The sequence below is a fragment of the Aythya ferina genome (assembly GCF_964211825.1).
Source record: "Aythya ferina genome assembly, chromosome: 11".
Lineage (NCBI taxonomy): Eukaryota > Metazoa > Chordata > Aves > Anseriformes > Anatidae > Aythya > Aythya ferina.
Window position 1 is genome coordinate 20,046,183 of NC_140307.1, and position 24,814 is coordinate 20,070,996.

At 37.1% G+C, this 24,814-nt stretch overlaps 1 protein-coding gene across 6 annotated transcripts; it reads left to right on the forward strand.

The window, feature by feature from the left end:
• Positions 1 to 301: 301 nt before the first annotated feature.
• On the forward strand, positions 302 to 23,540 carry AP4E1 (adaptor related protein complex 4 subunit epsilon 1). 6 transcript variants are annotated; one of them, XM_084532783.1, is made up of 22 exons: positions 402 to 478; positions 744 to 815; positions 1,653 to 1,776; positions 2,531 to 2,648; positions 3,971 to 4,044; positions 5,337 to 5,458; positions 6,012 to 6,171; positions 6,680 to 6,846; positions 7,381 to 7,454; positions 10,122 to 10,244; positions 10,330 to 10,439; positions 10,729 to 10,868; positions 11,968 to 12,080; positions 12,219 to 12,337; positions 13,406 to 13,708; positions 14,441 to 14,555; positions 15,656 to 15,791; positions 16,905 to 17,160; positions 17,923 to 18,498; positions 19,894 to 20,078; positions 20,815 to 20,972; positions 21,409 to 23,540. In XM_084532783.1, the coding sequence occupies exons 3-22, from the start codon at positions 1,729 to 1,731 to the stop codon at positions 21,567 to 21,569; spliced, it is 3,258 nt and encodes a 1,085-aa protein (XP_084388909.1). In that variant the 5' UTR covers positions 402 to 478; positions 744 to 815; positions 1,653 to 1,728; the 3' UTR covers positions 21,570 to 23,540. The 6 variants fall into 6 exon arrangements, with proteins under 6 accessions (XP_084388908.1, XP_084388909.1, XP_084388911.1 ...); XM_084532782.1 differs by lacking the exon at positions 2,531 to 2,648 and having other exon boundaries at positions 302 to 478; XM_084532784.1 differs by lacking the exons at positions 402 to 478; positions 744 to 815 and adding an exon at positions 848 to 978.
• Positions 23,541 to 24,814: the final 1,274 nt, after the last annotated feature.

A 24,814-nucleotide genomic window follows, 5' to 3' on the forward strand; every position in this document is an offset into this window, starting at 1 on the left:
CCCCACCGCTGCTAGAAGAAAAACCCATCCCACCACCGCCCCCGCCAAAGCACCGTTGGGCTGAGACAAAAACGAGGCCAATCCGAGCGAATTTCGTTCCGCCGCGCGCCTCGCACGGGAGAGGGGCGGGGCCTCCCCTCACGGCCCGGGGCCGCGAGCCCCGCCCGCCGCGAGCCCTTCCCGCCCACCGCCGGCCCCGCCCACCGCCGGCCCCTCCCGCCCCACCTCCCGGCGCAACGCCCCCTGGCGGCTCCGCGCCCGGAAGCGGGCGCCGAGGCGGGCGTGGCCTCGCGGCGGGCCGGGCCCTGGCTTCCGGGCGGCGCGCGGCGCCATGAGCGAGGTGGTGGAGCGCACGCTGAGCGCGCTGCCCGCCCTGCTGGGCCCGCAGCTCCCCGCGGGGCCCGGCCCCGGCCGCCCGTCGGCCGGCTCGCGGCTCGGCAGCCTGATCAGGAGCATCACGGCGCTCACCTCCAAGCACGTACGCGCCGGGGCCTTCCTCCCTGCTCCTCCCCTCGCGCCCCGCGAGGGCCTCGGGTCCCCGGGGCCGCGGCTGGGTGGGCTCCGAGCCCTGCTGGGTGCCCCCGCGCGGGGCCGGGTGTCAGCAGCGCTGCGGCGGGGAGCGGGGCTGTGCCCGCGGTGCTGAGCAGCCCGCGAGATCCTCGTAAACGAGTAACCATTAGTTGCTCCGTGTGTCGCCTCCAAAGCTGTGCAAGATTTCAAGTCAGATTAATTTCTTTTCCCAGGAAGAAGAAAAGCTAATCCAGCAGGAGATAGCCAGTTTGAAAGCAATGGTTTCTGCCCCCACCACTACGCTCGTAAGTCCTGTTAGTCTGCAGGAGCAGCAGACACAAAGTGAAGGAAACAGCGTGCCCCACTCTTTTTGCCTAGTGAACGCGTTATCTGCAGCATAGACACATAATCATCACCATTAAAAAGTACAGATGTCAATGTATGTGGAGCCTGGTTAAAATAGTGAGGGTACTGTACTTCTGTTCTCTATTAACAAATTGGGGCAATATCGTATTCAGAGTCCGGTCGTACTGTGCTCTCAAATAATGTAGGAAAAAAGTTGTGTGATGAAGTATTTCTATCAAATAATATTCTCTGCAGTCTGACGTTCTTATAATTAATTTCTGCAATGTAAGAAGCTGTGCTTTGTCATGTGTTCTGTTGCTCATGTCTGAGTTGTAGGACTTGATGTATATGTCTGGCTTGGGTTAATTGGTGCAGATCTGAAGGGGAAAATAAAGTCTTAACCTCATATATGTGATAACCCATTCTAGGTCAGCGTAGCGACTGGTTAAAGATTGTGTTAACAATGTGATATCTAACGCTTGAGATTACTTCATAATATTTTTTAAATTGCTAATTTGGTGTTGATTATATGTATGGTAATCAAAATTAGATAACAACTTTGAGGGACCTATATGGAGAGTTCTGCTGTTGTGGTCAAAAATCATTATTGATTCACAAAAGAATGTTCATAACAACAAAAAAATCAGGAGCACTCTGATTTCGTGTATGTATATATAGGAAATTTCTATGAACCTGCATGTATTGCTGTCAAACTCCTCTACTCCATTAGAGCAGTGAAGAAGCACGTGAAACAAGGCTGACAGGAAAGCTTCAGTAATTTATTTTTGGTATTTCAGAGACTGATGAAAGAATGTATGGTGAGACTCATCTATTGTGAAATGCTGGGATACGAGTCTTCTTTTGGATATATCCATGCAATCAAGCTTGCACAGCAAGGAAATCTTTTGGAGAAAAGAGTTGGTATGTGTATGCGGTTGTAGCCCTGTCGTATTTTTCAGACAGCGTTCTTAAAGCTTCGTAGAACTTGTAACACATGTAAAAATACAGCTTATTCAAAGTGTTCTTCTACTTTCAAGATTTCATTTTGTAGTCTTTCCTCTTTTTGAAAATAACCAAGTCCCTAGTTTGTGAACTTTTAGAACAGAAGGCAAGGGAAAATATTTTAAGTCATCAGTTGTTCTTTCAGTGTTTTTGAAATGCAGCACTAATAAACAAGTAATTTGCAAGAAATACAATTAAAAACTAAATCCAAGGTGAATATGAGTTTCTGTCAGGATCTGACTTTGTTTTGAGCATTAGAATACAAAGTTAGAAGAAACTGTTGATGTCAGATAATTACCGCAAGCACAGTACTGGTTTTCCAGCATTTAACTTGCAGATATTTCTTTAGAATTTTTGTAATGAGCTTAAGGCCACGCTGCTAACTGCAATAAATGAAATATTTATATCTGTTTTGGTGATTGTAATGTTCTGTAAGAAATGAATCAAATGGGGAGATCCTTAGAGCATAGGTGTAGAAGTTCTTGAGGAAATATGAAAGGCTATTTCAGATTTCTTTGAATTTTCATGGAGCTGATTTCCTTGCCTGCCCATGTGGCTATAAAACCTTTTCGAGTAGATTTTGTTTGAAGTAGCTGTGAGCCTGTCTCGTCCGGAGAATTTATTGCAGTTGCTGGTTCAACTGCCTAGTGAAGACATTTCTTCTTGTTTGCAGAGAAAATGGTTTAACTCCAAGCAATACTATGTCTGCATACACAGAAGGAAGGCAGTGTCTTGCGGGATATGCTTGTTTGATATCCTTTGTTTGAATTTCATCTGGATCATCCACTCAAGTATTGGAGTTTCTGAGAAAATATGTTACAAGTGATGATTTAAAGTTGCTTTTTCCCCGAATAATGAAAGCCAGTGCACAGATGCTCTGGTAGTGACTAAGATTTTCAATCTTCACCAAACCTGGGAGGGCAGGTGGTAAGCTGTTTTGAAGAAAACTTTATATGACCTTTGTAAGTGTCAAGAACCAGTGCATCTTGTTATTAATCAGTTTAATCAGTTTGAGACCTTTCCATGCTAGGGTTCCTTTTAAGTAGGTTTTGGTGAAGCAACATTTTTATTTTTTTTAATGAAGGGACTTAAAGTTCCCCAGACACAAAGAGCCCTTAAGCTTTGATATGACAAAAAGATGTCATCAAGAGTGTATGTGGTTTGTTTCTTTATTTTGCTTTGCAGCTATGTATGGTATATAAGGTTGACCTTGTCTGTTCTTGGTGCCATATACCAAGGTCTTTAAGGAACCACTGTCAGTTGATTCAATTAAGATATTAAGTTATTCTCTTACCCAATATTAGCCTCGATGAATCAAAGTGAACTACATTTTTACAGGTTTGCTGAACTGATCAAGTGTATTTCCACAAGCAGATAGGTTCAAATGTCTGATAGTCCAGACACTACAATTTAAGTTGTTCATTTTGATTTCCAAGTCCTAAAAGAGCCAAGCCTTTTCTGACTAAGATCCACCTCTAATACAAATAACTACAGTATATGTCTGAGTGGTGACATGCTCTCCTTGTCCCTGCTTTAACTCCCTTAGTTTGAAAGGAAGAGGATTTTCTTTCTCTGAAGAAAAAGGTTTCTGGCAGGCTTCTCTTCTGGGCTTTTGGAATTGTTTCTTTTTTGTTAATAAATAACCAGGGAGGCTTTGGCATAGGGTGGTGGAATAATGTTATGTTCAACTTGGAGTGCAGAATTGTATTTGAAACTGAACTATATCTTTTGAAGAAAGAGAAACAAATATAAGGAAGTGCATTTGATTAGGAATATACTTTTGTCAGCAGAGGAGACGTTCACTATGCAGAAAGTGATTTCTCACAATGTTCTTGACTGCTCTCTAGCTCCTAACAGTATCTTACTTCTCACAGCAAGTGGTTTCTTAGCCATTATTTATTGAGCTTTACTGCAACTTAAATACAGTAGGTTTGCTTGCAAAGAAAAGGAAGTCTTGATACTTAAAACATGAGCTACTGCCATCCATCAGTGGCTTTTTAACTACTTTTTTTTTTTTTGTTTAACTCTTCTTGTATTACAGACATGCTTAAGTTTTCTGTCTTGAAGTTGCTTATTGATTGTATGTATTAATGGAGGCTGCTTTCTTTTATAGGTTACTTGGCTGTTTCTTTATTTCTCCATGAAAATCATGAACTGCTGCTTCTACTTGTCAACACAGTTGTGAAGGTACAGTGCTTTTGAAGGTTTGGAGGTTAACTAACCTTGACCAATTCTTCCATTTTAAGCCATGCATCTCAGCTGTGTATTCACTAGTTATATCTCACTCTTTTGTTTAATCTTGGCATTCCTTTTATTGAATCAATATTTTCTTAAATTTTACCCATGAGAAATACCATCAAACTTTGCTTATAGTTTTAAACTCCAGAAGGAGCCACGCATACATATTGGAATGAATTGCTTTTAGTTGACATAAAGTATCTGTTGGCTTCTTTGAGTTATTTTGGCAATTTTGATAGAAACTGAAAATATGCTTTGGAGTGACACTGAAAATCCATTACCTAATAATATTTCATAGGAGTCATCTTCTGTATTAGTACATGGAGCAATTGTAACTTACATCCCTTATATGTAGCGATTACTTTGTTACAGTAGTCACAGAAACTTAAAGACTGAAAATGGTACTTGTTTTGCTGTTGTGATGGAAACCATTTATAATCTTTAAAAATCTGTTTTGAAACTGGTAGGGTTATGGAAAGAAGTGAGAAATAAGAATCCTCAAACAGCTAAACCAAAACAAGCACTAAAACCTCACTGTGGCAAATGGCTGGAGTAAATATTGATGTGAGCTGGAAATCTTAAACGTTTGATTTGTTTTGAAAAATAATTCTAATCCTATTTCATGAATCCATCCGTGCTTCCTTAGATGGTTACAATGAGCTGCATCTACTATTTTTAATTGTATTTGGGACAGATAGGAAATTTTTAAATTCTTCCTCATTTGTAGAATATCACGTGTAATTTGCATTCTCTTTTTAGGGCATAGATAATGTCTTAATTTAGTGTAAAAATATGTAATTGGTACTATTACTGAGCTTGCTCATCTTTTCTTTATAAATTGTTTGGGCTAGATCAAAGGTGCTAGAGAGAACGCTGTTAACGTCAGTGTAAAGTGACTCATGTACTTCTCCAGCTGGGGACTTGGTTTAGTTTTATAATCATCAAACTCTTTCAGTAAGCAAATGCTGATTGTAGCTCTCTGTTGATCTCACATAAATTTAGAATACGAATGTAGTTCTGTAATGTGAGTGTGAGGAGTTGCTTGTTACTGTATGAAAGTAGGAAAGAGCCTGGTCATCTTAGTGAGAGATGACACTTCAAGTAGACAATATCATGGCTGGCAGCAGGATGCTTGCTGTAGGTGAGCTGGATCCAGCCATCTTGCAAAAAGTTTGGGCTATGTCTATACAAAACTGAAGTCTAAATGAAAACTGACTGTCTTATTTCAATGTTTGTAATAGGACTTACAGAGCACTAATCTTGTAGAGGTGTGCATGGCATTAACTGTTGTTAGTCAGATCTTTCCACGGGAGATGATTCCAGCTGTTCTTCCCTTAATAGAAGACAAGCTCCAGCATTCGAAGTACGTATTAATTTACACAACTGCAAGTGGCCTTGTAAGGTTGAGTGGCTTAGGCTTGTAGGTGGTTTTAGTAAACTGATGTTTTTTCTCTGATTTGATCTTTCTTGTCATTACTTTCAGAAATTGTTCCTCTTAGTTTCTCTTGTATTCTTGTCTCATTTATTTGCACCCTTGACTGAGCATTGAACAGGTATTATTTTTGTTAATAACCACTTTTGATAGGTAAATGTAATTTACCTTGTCTGCTGGAGTCCTTTTAACAAATATATGTAGGTATTTGTAGAGTAAGTGGAGAATCAGACCGGGAACCTTTCAATGCTTGCTTTTATTTTTTTTTTTTTATAAAGCTCTTCCTATAAACCTTATTGGTTAAAGTATATTTGCAGATATGCATAACCTTAGTTTGATTATTTATGTAATCTCATACCTAGCGGATAACATACTATGAGTAAGTTTACTGTAGAAATAACAAGTGCAAGTTGTTTTGCTAAGTCAGGTACATAAAGGACACAATATCTTGATTTTGTTTTGTGTAAATCTCATTTTTCTTCAGGGAAATTATCCGAAGAAAGGCTGTTCAAGCTTTATATAAATTCTATCTCATTGCTCCTAACCAAGTCCAGCATATTCATGATAAGTTCCGGAAAGCCTTATGTGACAGGGATGTTGGTGTCATGGCTGCTTCTTTGCATATTTATCTTGAAATGATTAAGGTAGGCAAAGAATTAGAAGCACATCTGAACCGTAGCAGTTATTCATACGTTTCTTTATTTGAAGCACACTATACTGTACAGAAGCTTTTTAGCAAAGTTGCTACAAAAATATACTTGTTAGACAAGGTAACTTAACTGATCGTGGATATGTTGTATTTGTTCACACTAGCTCTCAATCTAGTTTGACAGATTGAGCATTTGGATTATGCAAGAAGTCAGTGTCATTTGTATCCTTAACTAGAGACCAAGTTTAACTTCTGCAGTATGTTAAAGGGTTCACTGAAATTTGACTAATTCTTTTTCCATTGCCTTGAAGTTAAATTCATTCTTTTTTTGTTGCAAAAGTGCAAGAAACAAATGCTTTAAAATAAGGAGCTTGTAGATATTCAGGGATGAGAGTAGAAAGAGATTTAAAGAAATAGTGGCCACTTCCGATTGTATTCAATTTATATATTGTACTTTGAGTTGTTATGTTAAAGTATTTCAATTGTATTTCTTTCTTATGTAGGAAAACTCATCTGGATATAAGGACTTGACAGAGAGTTTTGTAATGATCCTGAAACAGGTAGTGGGAGGAAAGCTTCCTATTGACTTCAACTATCACAGTGTGCCAGCGCCATGGTTACAAATTCAGCTTTTAAGAATATTAGGACTGTTAGGAAAAGATGATCCAAGGTAACCAGGTCTTTCTCTGTAATTAATACTCTGAATGCACAAAGAATATAGTTATAAACAGTATCTCATAGACAACCTTTCTGTCTTCTTGTAAAAGGATTTCAGAGTTGTACTTTTTATGCATTAATTCATTATTAACCATTGAGAAGATACTTTTCAAATAGAGAAATTAATTTCTCAGCTTCTGGATTGTCTAAGCAATTAATTAAGGAATATTATTGAAATATATTTTCTGAAAGTTATGTTACTAGGTTATGAGACAACTGGGTAAAGTTCCACAGTAAAGATAACTTAAAAAATGGTATAATTTTGTGAGTACCTAGTTATCTGTGATCTTTTCCTATTTTTTTTTCTTGTGATATGGTAGAATGGACGCGTTTTTCTTGTTATATGGTAAATGTTTCTTTTGAAAGCTGCAAATTATCTGTAGATACAAATAATTTGCATTGCAGATTTTAATGTTGGTGTTTAGGCTGTTTGGAAGTTAAGACTACATGCTGCAAATAAGAATTTAAAATATTTCTTGTTAAACAGGACAAGCGAATTGATGTATGATGTTCTGGATGAATCTTTAAGAAGAGCAGAAATAAATCATAATATTACATATGGTGGGTGAGGGTCTTTTATCTAATTACCAGTATTTGGAAAGGTTGAAAATGAGCACTTGATCACGCTAAATACATATGCAGCACTTCTGGAAAATCCAGTTGTTACTGTACAAGAAATGTATTCTTAGGTGTTTGACTAGTAAATTGTAGAACAAGCGATATATTTCTGAACAGCAAAGTTTCTTATTACTGAAGTAAAACAGACTTATTATTTAGAGGGAATTCATCTTGACTGAAAAGCCTTTATCTTATGTTTGCGTTGCCCTTGCCTGTAAATACAGGAAGTTAGCTTCTTCATGAAAGCTCTCAACATTGTCCAAGTTGAAGTACATAGTAAAAGAAAAATCCTAGTGATACAGTCCTGTTTATGAGAAATGCTTAGATCTTCAGCCATTGATATTTTCTCTGCTCTAGTAAAGGCAGTACATGTGCAAGTGACCGCATTGGCTCTTTACAGCTGTGTATGGCTTTTTCTCTAGCAACAGTTAATTCTGGAAGTGCTGTTTTTATTCAGTGATAGCAGTGCATGTGAAAATATGTTTTTGACACACATCTCAGTTTAGAATTTTTAAAACTATGTTAATTTCATTATCCTTTCTGCAGGGAAAGCTGTATTTGTTGCTAGAACAAAATCAAAAGGAATAATTGCATTGTTAAGGCTTTCTAATAAGAAGCGGAATAATTCATTTGGATTTTGCTTTGCCTTCCTTTCTGCAAGACTTCAGTGCATCTAAGCACCCAGATCTGATGTTGTAGAGTCCTACACCTGAGAGCTGCTTCACAGTACATGGACCAAAAAAGCTCCATCCTGTTACTTTATTGTTAAAGTAAAGCCCAATAGGTGATGCCACAGTAGCTGTGCTGATGGGATGGAGAGGAAATCAAGACATGTTTTATAACTGACTTTAAAAGGGGAATGTGGACCAGAGCTCTAGATCTAGCGTAATGCCTGCTTTGTACCTATTTTCTGAACACTGTGTAAGCGTTACTTCCACCAAAAACAGGGGTAGGGAGGAAATTATTACCTTGTAGTAAATAATTTGTGAGAAAGTACCTGTCATATATTCTGTATAATCGGTTTATTGCTTCTATGAGACAAGAACATACAAGATACTGGGAAGAATGTTTCCTTATAATACAGACAGTTTGCACTTGGAGTTAGTAACTGTAGACTTGTGCTAAGTGCTTAAGGGGCCAAAATGAGCGGTTTATCATGACTTATTCAAAGACAGAATTTAGATATGTAACTCTTGTTCACGTGCAATCAACTCTTTATAAAATATTTCTCAGTGATAAGAGATCAAAGAAGATTATAACTGATTATTCTTTTTTACACAAAGTCCTTAGTTATTGTATGTTTTTTACTTATTGTAGGTGGTTAACTTGGATTAATTATTTTTTTGTGCATCATTAAGTTCACTTCTACCTTTTTCTCAGCTGTGAAAAGTTTTTAAACTCAGGAACTGCATTTCTCTTCTTGCAATGATTTAGGTTTACTGCTGTAACTAAGAAATCATGAATTATTTAAAAACATTTTGCCTCAAATCTTTCATCTAAAGACTGTCACAGTCTGCTCATTTGAGCTACTATAGGAGACTTCAGGGTTGGAAGAACTTTTAAAGATGAAGTTGTACGTGGAGTGGCAAAGGCTGATCAAATTAATCAGTGTCTGTGCGTATGTATTTGTGTGTATACATACCACAAATAATATTGATTTAACAATATTAATTTAATTATATGATAAAACAAGAATGAAGAAATATTAATAGATATAACAATCACTATAGTAACATTTAGGTATTAAATGAAAATATTTTAAAATATATCTATATGTATATAAAAGGAGATGGTTTTTCATCCTGTTATTACATAGGCAGGTACTCTGCAGTTCAGTTCAGCACTGCAGTTCCCTGTTACAGTCAATGAGCTAAAGCAGATCCAAATGCAAGGTGAAGGAAATATGTAATCATTTAAATTATTCAAATGCTTTTGTACACTGTAACTAAAATGTTGCATTAAGTTTGTTTTCTTTTTTGATTCTGTAAGAATTTAATCTCTTCTGTGGGCTTCAGACACCCAGTAAAAGTTGAGGTGTGTGTTGCTTTTGTGCAAAAAATTTTGATTCAACATAAACCTGAACTGGTCCCCATGCCATTTTATATTCTACTTTGTTCTCAGTTTGTGGTTTTTTTTTTTTTTTTTTTTTTGAGTAATGACGAATTGTTTGCCAAACTCTTCTCGCTTCACTGCATGCGTGTGGCAATATTTCAGCCACCTAAACCAGAATAACCATGATTTGCTCTTTTATGTTTTATGTTAGTGGATTATCAGAAAAGGAATATGTCTGCTGTTAGGATATGTAATTAAAGCTGTACTACAGTGTTAGCTGTGTATTTCTAAGTTGAATGGAGTATGTATGGTGAGAATATCCCTTGTTTGCAAAAAGGAAATGTATTTGTGTACAAAGTATCTGCTTAAAAACTGAAATTATGGGATACCCAGCTCTTTGGAAGTAGACACTTGAGTAAGGTACAAGACTGCTTTAAAATATTAAATGTACTGCATTCAGTCTCATAATTTTATCATACTAGTGTGTATGTCTGTTTGCTTGTTATGTATTAAACAATTCTACTATGTAAAACTTATTATTTGCTTTTTTTTCCCTAGCCATCTTGTTTGAATGTGTCCAAACAATTTATACAATTCACCCCAAATCTGAACTACTCGAAAAGGCTGCCAAGTGTATTGGAAAATTTGTTTTGTCACCCAAAATTAATTTGAAATACTTAGGTAAGGATGATTTCATTAACAAGTTTTCAGTTTTGCCATAATGGTGCATATTCTTGTATATAATTTTCAATTGCTTATATTCTAGGTTTAAAGGCTCTGACCTGTGTTATTCAGCAGGATCCTAATCTGGCACTTCAGCACCAGATGACAATAATTGAATGTCTGGACCACCCAGATCCTATTATTAAAAGGGAGGTCAGTGAATTTTTCAAAAAACAACCAATGAAGTTACTGTATAAGATGGGTGGTAAGTTTTCTAAAACGAATATTGTAAGAAGCATATTGTGTCACGTTAATACTGTTTATAACTGCTCTTTCTATCAGTACTTGAGATAAACTGTGCAGGTAAGAAGCATGCTTCATTTAAGACTTGCCAAGTAAAGACAGTTGCTCAATTTGGCATTGTGCTAAGGTGTTATTGTTTTGCCTGATTATTGTTTTGAATCATCAGAACCAATCAAATCTCTTTTGCTTTCTCTTTCAGACTTTAGAGATTCTTTATAGAATTACAAATGGACAGAATGTGACAGTCATAGTTCAGAAGATGCTTGACTACTTAAAAGAAAGCAAGGAAGAATATGCTATCATCACCTTATCTGGCAAAGTAGCAGAACTTGCTGAGAAATATCCTTTTATTTTTAGAAGCCTTGAGTCGGAGCTCAGCCAATCGTTACTTTTGTACCTTTCAAAGCATCTTTCATGATCTTTTTAATCAAGTTGCTATATCTGCGGTTTCCACTCTTACAAATGCAAAAAATAAGCAAAAGAAAACTTGTATAAAAATGACTAGAATGTTGTATTTTTCTGGGAGTAATAGCACTTAAAATCCTTCATTTTGGCTTTGGGGTTTAGTATTTAAACCTTGTATTTGTAATTTAAAACTTGGAAGTCCTGTGCTACTGTATAGAGAGATGTCTCATTGCTGTATTGCGTGCTGTTCTGTAATTGTGAGAATGATCTCCCTGCCAGGTAAATCTTGGTTTATAGATTTGAAGATAACATTTTCATGGAAATAAAGATTGATCAACTATGCTTGAAATATAAATGATGGTTAGACATTCAGTATATGGTGGGTATCACTGCGAGACTTGCCATTGCTTCATTCTCTGTGTGTATTTTTGTCTGATATTTGGGTTTTAAGCTGTTTATAGTGGGGAAGTACCTTACTGTTCCATTTGTATGCTGCGTGGCACAGGCAGTAGTACAAAAACAAAACAGCCAGCAAACAAACAAGCTGTACTCACTTTTCTCTACAGTTGAAAATTTCCATTCAGTGGTGTGCATTTTCAGGGTTGGTTTGAGGATAGGCAAAAATAATGTTTCCTAACCTCCAGAGTTAGGCTGTTCAAATTTTAAGTATATAAAAAGCAACATTGCTTTCTGTGGAGTACTTCTAAATGTTTATTTTTTTCAGTAAAACAACAGCAAAATGCTGCTGCAAAGAGCCAATCTATCATTAATCAAATAATACTTGATAAACTCAAAGAAAAAAAAAGTTCTAGAAAGCTACCATGGGACAAATGTGAGCTTGAAATACAACAGAGCATGTTTTCAGAACTAAGTCCTTGTGTGAATGTCTCCCTGCTGCATGAAGTCTGCTTAAACCATTCTTTTTCACTCTATTGTTTATTTATTCATTCACAACTTAAGATGTATTGATTAGCAAACTAAAAAGGAAAAGAAAAGTTATGCCTTAGCACTTCATTCCTTAACATCTGGACAGGTATGCCCCTGACAATGGGTGGTTCATCCAAACAATGAATGCAGTGTTTTCAGTTGGAGGTGATGCTCTGCATCCTGACATCCCAAACAACTTTCTGAGGCTTTTGGCTGAAGGTAACTCACCAAGTGCTCTGAAGAATTATATCTGTTACTTAATTGTCTGGCTTGCTTTCTTAAAATACGCGTTGACATAATAGTTGATACAGGTGGCATTTGTGTTTCAAGCAAAATACACTTTGTTTTCCTCTCTAGGATTTGATGATAGAAAAGAAGATGAACAGCTGCGAACGTATGCAGTACGGTCTTATTTAACATTACTTGAAGAGGAAAATACATTCTATCCACAGAAATTCCTACAAGTTATGAGTTGGGTAAGGTAGACACGTGGTGAAAATTGAGTACATAGATGTGAACAAACTGTCAAAGGTGGTGATGTTTTTAATTATTTTATTTTAATAATGATTATTGTATTTTTACTCGAAGATGAGATAATACACTGAAATATAATGACCTCTTCTGTGACAAACAAACTATTTAGTTTGTCATAGTTTATCAAAAAGCTAATGTGCTCCCTTTCAAGGCAGTTTACTACTGGGATGGCTTAGCAGCCAACTCACCTGCCTGCGTGCTGAGAGCCTTTCTGTTTTTATCAGAGTTAGGCCAGATGTGGTTATGAAAAGCAGCTTTAGCCTTGTAGTTAACTGTCTGAGTCCTGTGATAGTATTCTTTGACACTTGTTTAATATTCAGCTACCATCCAAGGAAGATGCTGCAGTATGAACAAACCATTTTTTGTAAGGGCCTAATCGCTGTTTAGCTTTCTTTTTGAACAACTATTTGATCTTCAAGAAACTAAGAGTTTGAAACTACAGAGATAAACACAAAGATCGCCTCAAGCATTTGCCATGATAGAGAAATTTAGAACACGTGTAAGACCTTATCTCATTCAAGCAGTTTGGAGACAGTTTAGTCAATTGTGTAGGCTTGATAGAGCTGTCTTCCTGCAGTAGGACTGGAATGCCTTTGCGATATGCAGTTGGGTCTTCAGATTTCCTTATGCTACTGAAAGCAGTTACGACCTTCATACACCAGTGATTAAACCAGTAGCAGACTGGAGCAGTTGGAGCCAGTATGGTGGTACTGCCTACTGTACTGTTATGTGTCGGTTACTTAGTGTAGGCAGCTTTAAAGTGAAAAAGATGTTAAAAAATAAATAAATGCTAGGAGTCCAAATCTGGTAGAGAGGTATTCCCTTATGCAGAATCTCTTGCTTTCATTTTATTTGAATAGGAAGTTCTAAGATCTTAGTTATTCCAGCATCTGTGATACTTTTTTGAATGTGAGGTGGATTTTGTGTTACTATTTGTTCCTACATACTAACTTAAAAACTGAACGCGCTTCCGTGTCTAAGTGTGTATTTTCTCTGTTCATTGTGCATAGGTTTTGGGGGAATATTCCAGCCTTGCTACAGATGTTGATCCAGAAATTATTTTGACAAGGCTACACAGCTTGCTGAAGAAGACTTTTGTTACCTCTGACACTAAAGCATGGATTATGGCTGCAGTCACCAAGATAGCATCACACACCTCCTGCTCTAAAACGATTGACAAACTAATCAAAGAGTTCAGTAGCTCTCTAGATACTTGCATGAGACAACATGCCTTTGAATTGAAGCATCTGTGTGAAGACAGAGTATTGATGAAAAACTTGCTTCCGTTTGATGCTAGTTGCAATGACATGGTGGTAAGATAACAGCAGTGTGTGTTGTTCCTGAACTAATTTGTAGTTCTAGGGGGTTAAGTATTCAACAGAAAGTGTTTTCAAAATAAATTATTTGACAGTTCTGACCAGTATCACTGTTTAGTCTCCTTAAAGTGGGTTTTGAGAAATATACTTTTTCAGACGTGATGAATCTTTGGCTCTGTTATTCAGTATAGAACACAGTATTTAGTAAGCTGAAGTACCTTTAACAAAATTACAACTGCGTATGCTGATTTTTTTTTTTATATGTAGACCTGTTTTACTGATACGGTACAGCTTCCTAATTAAAAGGTTTTGCTTCCCATTTAGAAACTAGTAAAATTTGCACTGGAATGTCCATAGTTAATGAGGGAAAATAGTATTGATATTGCTGGTGTTTTAGAGTGGGTCTCTTTTTTTTTTTGGCTTCAATATTTTCATATAATGGTGGGTCAACCATTTTGAGAACTCCCCTCTGTGCTTTTTTTATTTTTTTAGACAAAAAGTCAATATTGGAAGAGCTAATTTAAGTTACAAATCTTTTTCAACATACTTGCTTAATAATTTCTGTACATAGACATTTTCACAGGCCTGAGGAATACAGCAGCTTTACTGGTAGGTATGGGAAGTAAGACAGAAGATCCTAATCTTGCTGATAAGACAGTTTTCTTCTGGTAATGTCAGGCTTGTGTACAGGAAATATATTCATTGCTTATTTTTCTTAATTCTGCCTAGGTAGATGCATCCTTATCTTTTCTGGATGGGTTTGTCGCTGAGGGACTTAGCCGTGGTGCAGCGCCATATAAGCCTCATCACCAGAGACAAGAAGAGAAGCTTTCTCAGGAAAAAGGTGACTGCAGAACTTCCATTTTACAGTCCAGTGTTTTCAATGTTCTTACATTTTTGCAGTGAAAACATTGTAAGAATTAGATTGGAATGCTGTTTTTCCTCAATAATCACAAGTGTTGATTAGCATCTTCCACTGGTTTAGAAATCTAGGAGGTAAGATAGAGGTTAGGAAGAATGTTCATAAATATTCTGGAAGGTGACTTTGCAAGTTTATTTTGACGTTCTTTATAGTTAACCAATTTTTACAGGTTGGTAGTGTTTGAATCTGAATATGGCTGCTGATTATCACGAAGTCCCTTGTATCCATTCCTTCCTGCTTTTTTATGTAACAGGACACTTCCTTAGTACTGTCTCCTCCTTTGTCAGGAGACCTCTCTCATCCCAGATGCGCAGCAGTTCTGCTTTGTTTCTTCATTTGGGAAGAAGAAAGTGTAGGGCTGAGTGGAGATGAGAGAAAGGGACTGTGCATCCATTAGTAGTCTCAGGGCTGTAGTGAAGAGTCTTTGCTCTGCTTCTTACACAACAATGACTGTTTATGTTAAGTTATAGTCCAAAACAATTTTTAGAAGGTATTCAGACTACATTTTGATTGGTAAAGCGTGGATAAGGTGGGTGGTCCTGCATCCTGATTTTCCAGTCTTATTGAAAGCAAGTTATCACCCAAGGTGCCAAGAATGTTTGCAAAACAGATGGTGATATATGGACATGCTGTTGTGGACTCAAAAATGTGTTATGTAGGTGCATGAACAAATAGAAAAGCTTATTTACGTAGATCTGGTGCAGTATTTTGCTCTACAAATAATAAGGATAAGCAGTTGTTTTAATGGTGCTCCATAAAGTCGCTTGTTCTTTATAATTGTAGTAATTAAAATGGTAAAATTTAAAATTAAGTGCTACCAAATCAATACATGTTTTTAGATACATTCTTTTGTGTCTAAGTGGAAGTTACTTCAGAGCGGACACATCTGTTTTTAATGAGGATAGGATCCTGACTGGGAAGCTTGAGACATGTAGTAATACAGCATATCAATTTTCAGGAAAAAAAAAAAATCTTACCTTTTTGTGCCTTACTATAATTCTAAAAGACTGTCTGTCTTACAGCTCTGAATTTTGAACCGTATGGATTATCATTTGCTTCAAGTGTGTCCTCATCTGGCATCACTGGTAGACAATCCCCCACTGGTTTATCTTTTGGGTCTGATACGTCGGGTAACAGTGCTGAGACTGGGCATAAGGAGTGAGTTACTTTGCATTTTAATTGAAGTACATTTGAACTTATGTCCTTGTCATTATCATAAGCCTTTGCTTCCTCTTTGCTTCATTAAACGGAATTAAAGAATACAGTTTAACATGGAAACTTCTGTCATGTAAGAAGAAATGCAGGATAACATCTTCACTGAAATACCTAGAAAATAGGCTAACACAGTTAAACTGTTTTTTCATGTTCTTCACGAGCAACAACTTAAATGATAATGCAGTAAAATTGAGACAGGATTAACTGATGATTAAATTGAGTATTTTTTCTAGATTCTTTCAGTTTTTTTTATAGGCCACATTTGCTTTTTATGGGCTTAAATTAATGTGCCTTTTAAGGAAACCTTCTTAGATCAAAATAAGGCTAAGATTTGCAGTGTAAGATACTCTTAAGTTTTAGAACAGTACAAATAAATTCTATCTTTGTAGTTCCATAAAAATTAGTTACATCATTTATACCCCGGTAGATGGGCATACAAGAAACCATGAAAGCTCTCTTGAGTTTTTCAACCAGCTTGTTTTAAAAAAAAAAAAAAAAAAAAAAAAAGTGAGGCTTTTAGGTGAAAGAATTGCAGCCTGTGTCTGAATTTACCTCTATTGGAGTTCAGGGTGTACAAGAACTTGAACACATCTTACAGGAAATACTTTCTAAGTCTCATAACTTTCAGCCTCTTATATTAACTTACATTGTTTTTAAAGAATCAGCAGTGGAACTATTTAAAGAAACGTAGAGATTCCCACAGTTTTTCTCATGGAGAGAAATACAGATACTGTGTTTATATTCACTCTGAAAATGTTTTTCAGATTACTTTTATAACATGCTTGAATCTCTGAGTTGACAAATGCAGTCTACTACTGGCTGAAGTTATCTATGCTTACTTTATTGCCTACTTTGCATTTGCTGGATGCTTTAAGTGATGAATGACATTATTAACATAGAACTTTATGCAGATAGAAAAACATTAGTATTCCACTGCTCCCTGTGTATATCAAAGTATCAAACCTGCAGATGGTGTTTAGAGCAGAGTGCTGGCATGCTTTTATGAAAATGTTCGCAGTCCTGTTTTTTTTTTTTTTTTTTTTTTTTTTTTTTAAGGACAAATACTCTGAAACTTGAGGGAATAAGGAAGTTGTGGGGCAAAGAAGGCTATCTTCCAAAGAAAGAAAGCACAGCTGGGAAACCAGATGAGCCACAGGCTGCTTCTTGTGGCAACTTATTAGCAGGACGGGTGATTGATCCTCCTGCATCTCAGTCTGATCAAGTTTCCAGCCTCTCCGAGGAAGAAAAAGAAAAGCAGCAGTTAGCATCGACATTGTTTGTTGGGCTAGGATCAAATGCTGGTGTCAGTCTGGTAAGTGATTCTTCTGTGACTTAACAGCCTGAAGTTCATATTTAACATTATTTACAATTAAAAATACATTTATGCAAAGAGAGATCAAATCAGCATTTTGAAAGCTAGGTGAATGATCCATGTAATTGAAAAACTATATGAAGTGACCTTTGTCATCTGGTAACTTGTTATGAATGTGAAGCTGGTTGGATACTACTTGATCAAACAACCTCTGAAGTAGATCTCATTGACTAGAACTTCCTTCTGTTTACCTTCAGGGTTTTGTTTTCAGTTTTCACTAACAACTGTTCTTTGACACCAGTTGTGCCAGCAGAGCTGCTGGCAGTCATTTGACTGTAAAGCTAGTTTGGCATCCTATTTCAATGCCCTTTTTATTTATGTATGATAACAATGTGAAAGATTGAAGAATTCAGCATAAAGTAATCTCTATCAGACTAGCATTATCAAATTATTTCACTCATGTTTTGGTATTTATTTATTGTTTTAACCAGAAAATGTTTACCTGTAGCTGCTTTTAATAAGAATTGTCAGTTTGTTGTGGAGAACCTAAGCATCATTCTTGCATTATAGGCTAATCCAACACCCCTTAAGATATTTAACAAAAGCCTGTTACTAAATCCATTAACATGTTTGCAATCTATTTGTATTTGTCATCTAAACTAATTTGTTGGTCATTATTTGCCTTTGCTGCTTCTGTTTCATTGTTAAGTTACACAGCATATTGCTGGAAGCTCTCTCCATCGCCATTTTTTTCTTTTTCAGATGGGGAAAATGGATGTGGCTACTCAGAAGTTCAAAAGAAAATCAAAGATAAATGAAACCCAAACCAGTGAAGAGGCATCAGACATCCAAAACAGTGCTGCTTCAACTTTTGGTCCCTTACTTGATACAGTGCCTGTTAACAAGAAAGACTGTGAGGGAAATAAACACACAAGACTAAGAAAACCTTCTCTGTGTTCTTCAGATACTTTGGAAGATAACTTAGCATTTGAAACACCTCAGTCCCTTAAAAAGCCTGGGCTGGATGACAGGCTTTCAGATAGTACGCTATCACCGTTGTCTTTGTTTGCTGATGGTAATATTGAAATTCTTCAGCCTTCTCCAAGTGCTTTGTGTGAAAGTGCCAACAAAACATTGTCGGTCCCTTCCTTACCAAAAGAACTAGAAGAGCTTCCTCATTCCGAAGTAGTGGAACTTTGTCAGAGCGATGCCTTAGCTCTGTATTTATGTAAGGTGTGGAAAGATGACTCTTTGTTGCTCGCTGTGTTTGCTTCAAATAAAAAGAGTTCTGCACTTAATACTGTAAACTTAGTGTTTGAAAAAGCAGAACACTTTCAGGTAAGAAACTTGGTTTCCATTATTTCAAATTTACTTGGATTTTTTTTTTGCTTTTGTTTGCATTTCAGTGTGTCATATTTAGTTTAATATAATAGATGTGCCTTTTTCCCTAAACGTGCCCTTAAAACCTGTGGTATGTCTCTTACTTACCTCCTAAAGGGTAATGAAAGAAGTCTCGGTACCTAAACTTAAAATGTCATTTGATTTAGCATCTCAGTTTTCTTACTCACTTTGATTTCATTTCCTATTGTTTGCTTCTCTATAACAAACACGTATGATTCTTCAGTTCTGAATTCAGCTTCTTCATTCAGTTTGAAACTGAATGCAAGTCTAACCAGGAGCACTCAGAATGGTATGACCTGAGTTGCCAGAAAAATCACTAACTTTATTGCTGTGGCTACTGGGCTTGTGCGGTCGTTATTTGTATTTATCTGGTAGGCAGACTTGTGAAGGAAAAAAATGCATCATAAAATTGTGAAGCTTTGGTTTTCTTTTCAAAGACCTCAGTTATATTTCATTCTTGTTCTTATGCATGTGGTTGATGTTGGAGAGGAGTCAGTTTATTTTTGAAATAAGCTACACCTGGGATTTAAATCCAGCTGGTAAAAGCATGTGATTGCCTTGAATGAAACTTTTTAAAAGCTGTTTAAGAAACATACTGGCATGACTCCGTGAATTTTACTGGAAGGACAGAATTATAAAACCTTTTGTAGACACTCAGCAAGTGATAACAGGACAAGAATTAAGTCAAATGTTTGGTTTATAGTTGACTTAACCAATTAGCAGTTTTCATTTATGAAGCCTTTTTCCTTTTGATTTCTAGCTTACATCAAATCTGCCATAGCATTGATAGGAAATAAACAGCTAGTGTTTGTTTTTTTTTTTTTTTTTCCTAGTAATTCGTTTAATACCCCACGAATATAGACCACAATCTATGGTTGTGGTCTGTGTTGTTTGTTTGGAGAGGCCAAGGACTGCTGAGCAGCCTTGAAGTTATCCTCGACATTGGGGATGATTTCTCAACATTCTACTTTTATTACATAATTGAAGCTGCTTTGGGTATGTTGCAATGCTTCTTGGTCTTATATATTAGTTTAGTTTGGGACTGAACTACAGAATTCAGGTTCTGCCTCTCAAGGAAAAAAAAAAAAAAAAGGGGGCAAATAGCAAAAAGAGATCAACTTTCTCGGTTTTAATTCTCATAATGCTTTTGTAGATGCTAAAGATTGTCCTTGATGAGAACTGAAGAATGGTAGCTCTGTTTGCTGGCCACAGTAGTCCAAGAAAAATCAATGGAAATAAAAAGCACTTAAAAAGTTTTATAGCTGTACCTTAGCCCTTTCCACAACTTGACAAGCAGTACTGATATATTCTACATTCCTTTTGAAAATGCAGATTTTGGAGAGTCCTGCCCACCAGTTCTCTGTAATTGAAGCTCAGAGTGTGGAACATTGCCAGAAATGTGTTTGGATGGACAAAATCTGTACACAGGGAATTCTTCCTGGCTCCATTAGTTACCAGTCAGAGATGGAACCTTGCCTTGAATTTTCAGTAACTTTATCATTGTTGGATTTCATCAGGTAAATAAGCTGCAGTTTTTAAAAAAATGTCTATTCAAACAAGTATTAGACAAGTGTAGGATGGTTTGTGTATTGACTATGAAAATACAAGGCTTCATCTTGAGCAGCTAATTTTAATCCAACAGAAATTGCTGGTAATAATAATAGTAATTTGTTATTTTCATACTTTAAAAAAAAGAAAAAGGGGGGGAGGGTGGTGGTCCAGGAAGAAGTACAAACCTAGAAAGAATGCTGACTGTAGCTGCAGGTTGGAATAGTCTTGAAAGGTGGAATGTGGTTTTGGGAACTAAATAAACAGGAGGGTAAAAAGGGCATGATGTTTTAAAATACATCAAAATATAAATGTGTCTACTCAAATCACTTAGTTCAGTTAAAGTCCCATACATTATGTGAGAAAGTAGACAACTCTTGCGTGGGGGGGGGGGAGAAGCCTTATTTTCAGTAGGCTTTTTGCTAGATGAACTTTTTCAGCAGGCAGGTATCTCAAGGTCATTCACTTTGGTCTTTTACTTATACAGAATAATCTATTCCTTGCTTTAGCTTTCTAAATTAAAAAAAAAATATATAGAGAAACTTTTTAACAATAAGCTGGGAAGAGCAGTGGTTTCCTTAAACTAATCTGCATTTGTTTGTTATTTGCTCTGTTCAGTTGCTTTTGGAAATGGAATTTATTTTTAGGAGACCAAACTTATTCTGAAGAATTTTTTATTTTACTATGATTTGTGCTGAACTTTAGGCCAATGGAAATGACTACAGAAGACTTTGGGAAGCTGTGGTTGTCCCTTTCCAATGATGTGAAACAGAATATAAAAATGTCACCTTCTCAAGATTCCCTCTCAACAGCTCTGAGTACGCTGCAGCAGAAGCTGAAACTCCACATAGTAGATATTATAGGTGAGTGAAAATACACCATAAGGTTGCTCACAACCACTTTTCCTAGGAAAATAGATATATGGAAGCAGGTACCTTACAGTTCAAGGTAGTGAACATTGGGGTGTATGGTAAATGCAGGGATGCTCTCCTAAGGACTTCATTGGCCTTACTCAGACGTTTGTGAAGGTTGGTAGCAAGGTACAAGCAAACAGCAAACAACAGATTTTACAAGGGAGCAAACTATTCCACTGAAGAGTTTTGGACGGGACAAAAATGTGGGAATGAAACAATTAGACAGATAAATCTGGAATTACATGCAGGAGACATACATTTTTGGTGATGAAGAACGGGGATGAGAGTAGAAGATAACAGAAGGTTGAGAGAAAAATAGTGTTTGTGAACTATACCTATATCTAATTGTTCTTTCTTTTTTTTCTATAACCTCTGTTGTTCTAAGGTAATGAGGGAATACTGGCATGCCGGCTGCTTCCATCCGTGCCCTGTCTGCTGCACTGTCGTACGTATTCAGGGATGCTGGCCTTGTGGTTCAGATCACCTTGTTCAGCTCTTTCAGATGGTCTGCTCTATCAGTGTCAAAAGGTGATGGAAGAATCTTAATAACAATAGTGCCTGCCTTAATTTAATTGGTTTTTGAAAAGCAAATGAAAGGTTTCTATAGTTGCACTGATAATTACCAAAGCTAAGTTAAGATACTGCTTTTCAGAAGTATTAAATTTTCTTCCAACTGGTGTATGTCATATGGACTTGTGGGGGAAGAATGATGACCTGACATATGCCTGCAAAAACGTGCTCAGGACTGTACAGTGACTAAGGAGTAATCCATTAAAGTATTGTTACCTGTTTGAGCGTAATGTACGTTTCTTAATTTTATTGTGAATGACTGAAAGTATTACGCAGCTTTTGTAGATGTCAACTCTAATTTCTCATAGCAACTACTTAAATATACTTTTAAAGAAAATAAATCTATTATGTGCTCAGACTTGAACACTTACCAGGATTACCTGATTATTTTGAGAACTTTTCTAAAATTGTTTTTAAACATTGCTGGCAACAAGGCACCTAACAAGACACAAGTCACTTATGTAGCAACAAAATCATGCTTTAAAAATAAAATTTGAGTAACACCTCATGACCTTTGCTTCCCATTTAAGTGTTGACATCTAAGTAGGGTCTTGGTAGGAGGCGGGCATGTGAAATTGTATGGAAGCACGCTGGATATGATCTGAGGCTCTTCAGGTGATTTCCTGTTTGCAGTTCTTCCTGCATCGTGTTTCAGTCACACTGTTTCTTCATGGCTCTGCAGCGGTCAATGAATCTTGAGTGTGTCCGGAGATGTGTTGTGCAGATCAAGCCTGAGAGCAGTGAGCTGGAGTAGTTGGCTTGTGGATGTGTTCACTGCCTGTCACTCTTAATCATGTGTATTTAATCTGGCTTGTATCTCCATCCATGAAGATTCATGTGGAGGGAACTCTCATTTTTATTTTCTAATTATTAATAGCTTGAGTATGACTGAGAATGACAGATGTGTGTCTACTAGCTGGAGTAAGGAATAAGAGATCTAAATCAGTCCAGCAATCATGATAAATGTTTGGATTGTCTCCTTTTCTTCCTGAAAAAACTTCAGTCTTGAAAATCCAGCAATCTTTATTTAGATGTTAAAGATCTTTAGTACTTTAAAATATTTATAATTGCTTATGTTTTTATTTTAAAACTTGAAAGGTTGTACAGACAGTACAGATGTGGTGTAAACGCATTCTACAGTAGAATTGTCTCCTTCATGTATACTAACATGAAATTGAATGCTAACAAGGAAATTCTTTTGTTATCTTTCAGTTTTATTGATTCTCACCCAATAAGCACTGGCTGTAAAGGAAAATAAAGTATTGTTTGCTAGTGTTTTGGTAAATGTTCATGAAATCACCATAAGAATGTTAGTGTGCGCTGATGGTTTCTTTTTTGTTTAAGTCAAGCCACTTGTGTTATTACAATCAAAGCTCCTTTTTATTGCTGTTTCAGTAGTTCCTTGTTGAGAAATCTGAAGTGCGCTGAACCTGTAAAAAAATACTTAATGTTCTGCGTACTTTAATGTTTACTTGACACTTCGAGACAGTTTATATAAATGAAAACTGATTTATAGTGGAGTAAATTCCAGCAAACTGTTTCTCTGCTGGTAAATCAGACTTGTGTTACGCAATTAGACTTTTGTAATTACATGAACTGTAATGGAAGTACCTGTTTCTGGCCTTATGCATTTAAACCATTTCAGCATGGAGTTGTTCAATGTCCTACTGTTTAAAAAGTATAAAAAAAAAAAAGCCTTCTGTAACTCATGTAAATGCTCTCTATGACCTTTTCCACTGGATGAATACTGTATGTTAAGCTGTAAATATTCAGTTCTAAATGTTGTGTGTACATCACATAAAGGGTTTTGCAGGATTTGTACCTATACTAGTCTTTATTTCTAGAGTGTCCAGCACATAATTTTCTTAATCTGTCACCATCTTTACCTTTCTTGTAGTTTCATAAAACTCAGTTTAATAAAACAAAAACCACACACACTCAAAAGAAGCTTGATAGTCATTAAACATTTTTGAAGTTCCTGGCAATCTTTTTATTACTTTTTCTTTATACTTCTCATACTTTTCTACCGGCTGCAGGAGAGCCGGTCCCATAGCTGCCTGTGGTGTAATTGCCTGAAGTAACTAGAAAATAAAAATTAAAGATGTACAGCATTGAAGAGGCTTTCAGGGTAGGGCATAGCTGCATTACCTGAGCGTTCCCTAGGCTTCCAACCTTAGATGCTATTGTGCTGGGAAACCTGCTGTGCTAGCTCTAAGGAACAGTCCGCAGTGTAGTGTGGAGTAGAGACACCATGGCTAGGCTCTGTAACCAGGTGGGGACTCTCTTTGTTCTTGTGCACACTGAGACCGATAAGCTGCACTTTTTGCTACCCTGAGCCAAGGACCTGTCTTGTTTTAACAAATGCTGTACCCTAGTGTACTTTTTGCTCATTATAATACCATTATAATACAAAAACACACTTCCGTCCCAAAAGCTACCTGCCTCCAAGGTGCGACCACCCCTCACCGAGCATGTGCTCTGAATTTCTCGGAGCCTATTACTTTAAATGGAGACGGGAGAACTTTTCACCAATCATAACTAAGATATGCTTGACTAGAGTCACTCAAGCTCCACCTAAAAGATAGCAAATAATATAAATTGGCCTAAGAGAGAGGGGATGTTAGGGAAGATACCACCATCAGGGGAGATACCATCGCGAGGGTCCTTAGGACCTCCTGACTCCTGGGACCGGTCGACCAGCTGAGCCTCTCTTCCCCCCCCTCCCATTGGGATGCCTTTAGGTGAGATTTGAACACTTAGTGATAAATCTCTCTAGAGTCGTTGATCCTTCTAATGCATTAATTTCTAGGCTGTGCACCTGTAACACCTGTGTATTTCATGCATGCTAGCTTGCTTTTGCAGTCACTATCGCTGGCAATCCAAAGAACCTGTGTACTTGTTGCTGTAATAAATCACACTTGATTGCATTATTATAGCTCTCATTAAATTCGACTAGGGTAAGCGTGGTTGTGCGTTATTGGTGAATGCCTGACTGTGATAGTTCAGTGTTCTGAATCCAACCAGACCCCAGCACATTATAGGTGAATATCCAACCAGACCCCAGATGGTTAATGCCTTATTGGTGAATCCGACTGGACCCCTAACGGTTAATGCGTTATTAGTGAAATCTGTGATTGTGGTAGTTCAGTACCCTGAATCCGACCGGGCTCATAACAGTTAATCAGCTACACCCCTTAACATGGCACCACCCGAGGCTGGCC